Source organism: Acipenser ruthenus, chromosome 1 (genome assembly GCF_902713425.1).
Source record: "Acipenser ruthenus chromosome 1, fAciRut3.2 maternal haplotype, whole genome shotgun sequence".
Lineage (NCBI taxonomy): Eukaryota > Metazoa > Chordata > Actinopteri > Acipenseriformes > Acipenseridae > Acipenser > Acipenser ruthenus.
The window spans coordinates 114,393,435-114,399,434 of NC_081189.1; the positions used below are offsets into that span (position 1 = coordinate 114,393,435).

Consider the following 6,000-nt stretch of genomic DNA (forward strand, 5'->3'; position numbering starts at 1 on the left):
GTGACCAGGACAGTGATATTTTGAAATTTACCTATTTCCAATGAGAAAACGGGTGAATTTGTGTCTTTTCGTTCACATAAAGTCAGAAAAAAACAACATATGAATCCAAATTAACATGAGTTTATACTAAAGTAATACAAAAATGACTACAAAAGATTTAGAAGTGAGTAGTTTTTTGAGATTTACGATTAAACTGTAAATCACTTTCACGAATCAGCCCACAAATGTAGTCTCCCATCATGTTCTCGTTATACTGTCCTTGGTAGCGGCGTTCAAAGTCCAGTATATCCTGGTGGAAGCACTCGCCTTGCTCCTCCGAGTACGCTCCCATGTTCTCCTTGAATTTATCAAGATGAGCATCAAGGATATGGACTTTGAGGGACATCCTACAGCCCATTGTGCCGTAGTTCTTCACCAGAGTCTCAACCAGCTCCACATAGTTTTCGGCCTTGTGATTGCCCAGGAAGCCCCGAACCACTGCGACAAAGCTGTTCCAAGCCACTTTCTCCTTACTAGTGAGCTTCTTGGGGAATTCATTGCACTCCAGGATCTTCTTTATCTGTGGTCCGACGAAGACACCGGCTTTGACCTTTGCCTCAGACAGCTTAGGGAAGAAGTCTTGAAGGTACTTGAAGGCTTCCGACTCTTTATCTAGAGCTCTGACAAATTGTTTCATAAGGCCCAATTTGATGTGCAGTGGTGGCATCAGCACCTTCCAGGGGTCCACCAGTGGCTCCCACTTGACGTTGTTCCTCCCCACAGAGAACTCGGTCCGCTGTGGCCAGTCCCGCCTGTGGTAGTGCGCCTTGGTGTCCCTGCTGTCCCAAAGGCAAAGATAGCAGGGAAACTTGGTAAAACCGCCTTGGAGACCCATCAGGAATGCCACCATTTTGAAGTCTCCTATGACCTCCCAGCCGTACTCATCATACTTCAAGGCGTCCAGCAAGGTCTTGATGCTGTTGTAATCCTCTTTGAGGTGCACCGAGTGAGCCAGGAGAAGAGACGGGTACTTGTTACCATTATGGAGCAGCACGGCTTTGAGGCTCCTGGATGAGCTGTCAATGAAGAGGCACCACTCATTCTGGTTACAGGTGATTCCGATTGCTTCGAACAGACTGGTCACATTGTGGCAGAAGCAGAGTCCATCTTGGCGGGTGAAGAAGCTGGAAAAAGGTTGGTGACGCTTCCTCTGATCTGCGACTTGCACACTTTCATCCAACAAGTTCCACTGCTTGAGCCTAGACGTCAAAAGCTCGGCATTGGACTTGGTGAGACCAAGATCTCTAATCAAGTCGTTGAGGTCTTTTTGGTTGGAGTAGTATGGGTTTCTCTCCTCAGCTCCACCTCTGAAATTGTCATCTGGATCTACAATGTCTTCCTCGCTATCTGACTTGCTGCTCTCTTCTAAAGACGGCAGCTCTCTCTCCGGAGGAGTGGGTAAAAAAAAAAATTGTTACACGGTGTAATTTATATAAATCAATAAATCAATCTTTATTTTATATAGTGCCTTTCATAGTGGACCACCATCACAAAGCACTTTACAAGATACAGTAACATCAAAATCCATAATACTTTAAATACAGAGAATTGCATAATACATGATATACAGTAAAAAAAAACAATGCCTAATACAGTACATGATATAGTAGCATAATAAATGAAATAGTAGCAACAACACAGCTGCTAATAGCAGATATCAGGCTTAAAGAGCATGGAAAGCAAGAGAGAACAAGTGGGTCTTGAGAGTTGATTTAAAGCGAGAGACGGTGGGAATGTCACACACCAAAGCTGGGAGAGAGTTCCAAAGAATCGGAGCCATGAAGCTAAACGAGCATTCTCCAAGTGTGGTGCGCTTTTGCTTGGGGATAACAAGCAGGCCAGAGTTGGAGGACCTCAGCTTGCGGGCAGGAATATAGCGGGTCAGCAGGTTGAGGAGGTACTCGGGACCTGTGTGATGAAGGGCATTGTAGGTGAGCAGGAGAGTTTTGAAAGTAATCCTGAACTTTACAGGTAGCCTGTGCAGCTGGACAAGACAAGGGATGATCTGTTTACGTTTTTTACATCTGGTAAGGATCCTGGCAGCGGCATTCTGAACTAGTTGCAGTCAGTTGATGGTGCGTGCCGGGAGACCACCATATAGAGACATTGTGGGTCCTTCTGAGTAGAAAGCTCCAACCTGTCCAACATCTGGTCCTGATCAAGTTACAGCTGTGTGCAGACTCCAAAAACATGTGTTTACACTAAAACCAGGAGCAGAGACGGTGGAAATGAATCAAACATCATCCCAGTGTCAGATGTGGCGTTTTCCCTTTTATCAAAGCCAGACATAGATGGGAACAACATTGTTTCTGTTTCAGAAAACAGGATGTTAGTTCCCTTGGCTTCCTGCGTCGATATTCACTCAAAACAATTGTCTGGCACGTGAGAAACTGGGAGCGATAGATCCCTCGCTTAACTGCTTGGGTTCTACTTCCCAGTACGAACCACTAGCTGTGCTGGAATTTTCACACAAACCAGTGGGGTTTAAGAGAGAAATATGGCAGTATTAACATTAAACCTACATGGGAAGTATATAGTGAGAGAACAAAACACAGTGTGTTCTTTTAACACATGGCAAAGTTGGGAAGCATGTAAGAAGAAGGATAAAAAATCCAAAAATGTAAATGAACAATAAGCTTTTTTCCCCAATGCTGTATTATTGCTTAACGCTTTTCTCCTGCTTCGCCCATTTCAGAGCGCACAAGGTCCAAACCCATCCTGACTGGCACCCACCCTGTGAACACGACTGTGGACTATGGCGGGACCACCTCGTTCCAGTGCAAGGTCCGCAGCGACGTCAAGCCCGTCATCCAGTGGCTGAAGCGCGTGGAGTATGGCAACGAGAACAAGTACAACTCCACCATCGACGTGGGCGAATACAAGTTTGTGGTGCTGCCCACAGGGGAGGTGTGGTCTCGCCCTGACGGCTCTTATTTGAACAAGTTGATGATAACCCGGGCCAAAGAGGAGGATGCCGGGATGTACATCTGTCTGGGAGCCAACACTATGGGCTACAGCTTCCGGAGCGCCTTCCTTACTGTCCTGCCAGGTGGGATTGAAACTCAGTATTACATATACACTTTAGGATGGGTCTTGTAGAGATAATATGATGTCCAGTTTTGGGTGTCCTATTTCAACTGAGGGAATCTCAGCTTTTGTCTTTGGCTTTCCAAGAATATTATTTTTCTCAAAGGATGAATCTCAGCGCAAGTTGTAAAAATAACAAGAAAGCAATGGTTGCAAGAGAAATGGCTAAATATTGATAGTAAAGCTTTAAAACTTTAAAACAATGAATCAACTGAATCATGCATCTCTAACTCTAGAGCAAACCAACATCAACAGCAGCACTGAAACAAAACATTGCTGTTAGTCCTTAGTGTCACCAACATAGTCAAGACCACTGAAAAGCTAAGCATTAAAAAAGACAATATTACCCCTTCAACAAATTAAACTACGCTTTAGCTCACTGTTAGACTTTTAGAGATTTATGTAGGCAGATTAAATGGCCTGTCTTTTATAAGCCTTGACATGAAATACGACAAACCAGGGCCAGGGCCCTGTTATAGCGGAATGTGCTTTTAATTATACATTTCTTTTCAGTGTTTTTAATGTCCTCTTTCTATAATTTTCTCTTTTTCTTCTTCTTCTTGTTCCTGTTAACAGACCCAAAGCCGCACATTCCACCTGTGGTGGCCTCCCCGTCCAGCAGCCTTCCCTGGCCTGTCATCATCGGGATCCCTGCGGGGGCCGTTTTTATCTTCGGGACGATCCTGCTCTGGCTCTGCCAGACCAAGAAGAAGCCCTGCTCTTCCCCATCCTCAGCAGCTGCAGTGGCAGCTCAGTCCATCCACCGCCAGCCTCCCCCTAGAGAGCGTATCTGCCTGCCGCAGGTGCCCGACAAAGACTGTGGGAGCTCCATGAACTACGAGGAGTATTTAGCTCAGCAGCAGCATCTGCTAACCCAAGGGCCTACCCTAGCCCCGACCACGGCTCCTAAAATGTACCCAAAGATTTATACGGACATCCACACGCACACTCATCAACATGTGGACGGGAAGATTCACCAACACCAGCACATTCATTATCAGTGTTAGGCGATGCTTCTCAAAAAAAAAAGGCCTTAACTGCATCCCTCCACCCCCTCTCTCAGCAACGTCCTCCTTATGTGATACCTCAAACAAACTATTAACAAGGCCAGCCACCAGCAGGCCACGAGCTGGACAAATAAGACTATGTGAATATATTTGTATTGAGGGTGGAAGGGGTGCAGGGGATTGGATTAATGAAGGAAGACATATCTGGGAAAGAAAAAAAATGCAATTTGCTGAAATGACACTTTACATTTTGTATTCATTTTAATGCTTTTGTAAATCAAGGAGCAACCAAAAGCTGTGGCTTATATTAATCACACATATTTTTGACTCAACAGAATCTTTGTGAAATGGAGATCTTATACAGCACAGTTTTTTTTGGCATAAATGTTTGTTTTTTTGGCACAGAGTTGATCTAAAAAAAAAATAAAAAAAATAAACTGCCCTTCTTGAGAAGCCATTTTTACCTCTGAAGGCAACACAAATTCAATGTGCAACTAAGGAATTATACCACAAAATTATATAGTTTTTTGGAACATATATGCAGAAATATTTTCCCTCTCAATACAAACACACACACACACACACACACATATATATAATCCCTGACCACTATTAATACCAATAACTAACTGCGTAAATTATTTGCCATTGACTGCTCTATCCCAGTGTTCAGACTAAAAACATACAAAAAACGGCTCCATAATGCCACCTGCTAGTCACCAAATGACTTTCGTTCTACTGATTGGAGACAACTGCCATGAAGAAGGAATATAAACACCTAAATATGCTTTAATGTGATCTGGTTATCAGCCTTCTAGCAAGATTCGCCAGTCATTAAGCGACTAGCCACTTGTCAAAGCTAGGACGGACTGCCAAGTTCAAATGTCTCTTGGATATGCATTTGAAACTGTTCTTTACAGTACAATCACATTTCACTGACTTGGTGGGGGGGAGAGACCATAATAGTGCCTATGTGGACTAGAATAAAATGTAACCACAAAATATAAAGATTTAGTAGTTATATATATATAGATTTTAAACAGAAGTCATGTATATTTAATTTATTTTGTTAAGCAAGAAATAATGTATAATGTTTTCATCAAAGCAGGCATTTCTATACATATTTTGGTCCAAAATACAGTGCAAGCAAATATTAAAAAGTGTAATGCTTTTTTTTTAAATAGTTACCTTGTAAGCTATATAGCATATATTCAATACTTTCTGAATGAGTCATATATTTCCATGCGCTGTTTGAAAATGCATTTTAATTCTTAATATCTTTGTAATGACAATCCTGTACAGTCTGCGCTTCTTGTTAAGTTGGAAATGTTTTCAAAGTTTATTAATGTGAAGACATTTTAATTATTTTACTGTGGTTATTAAAAAAAAGAAATACAAAAGAAAGACTATTATTATTATTATTATTATTATTATTATTATTATTATTATTATTATTATTATTATTATTATTATTATTGTAGTTGGTGTTGTTATTATTGTGTTTCTCGCATGCCAGATTTTCAGAAAGAAACTTTTCGTCTGAATTAATGTACCTTAAAAAAAAAATACATTTTTCAAACAAAAAAAAAAACACATTCTACAACCTTAACCGGTTGTAAAGAAAAACAAAACTCACTATTTGTGTCACATTTTTAATAATTTCAAGTAATTCCCAATGAGGTATTCAACTACAACTGTTTGAAGTGCTACAATCGGTCTCAAGATACAATGTATATGTATGGCTTTTGTATGGTCTACATTGACAACCAGAAATGTTCTCCTCAAAAGCATGGCAGCCCCAACCTAAATCAAGATAGAGTTTTCTTTTTTTTTATGTCACTTTTAACCACTAAAAAGAATCTTCCAG

The 6,000-nt window shown here is 41.3% G+C and overlaps 1 protein-coding gene across 2 annotated transcripts in view; it reads left to right on the forward strand.

Moving 5' to 3' along the window:
• Positions 1-4,181, forward strand: part of LOC117420654 (fibroblast growth factor receptor-like 1) — a 106,017-nt gene extending 101,836 nt beyond the window's left edge. For both annotated transcript variants that reach the window (XM_059034229.1, XM_034034166.3), the window contains exons 6-7: positions 2,735-3,088; positions 3,703-4,181. In XM_059034229.1, the coding sequence (XP_058890212.1) occupies positions 2,735-3,088; positions 3,703-4,133 (785 nt within the window). In that variant the 3' untranslated portion in view covers positions 4,134-4,181. The remainder of the gene's footprint in view (positions 1-2,734; positions 3,089-3,702) is intronic.
• The last annotated feature ends 1,819 nt before the right edge of the window (positions 4,182-6,000 follow it).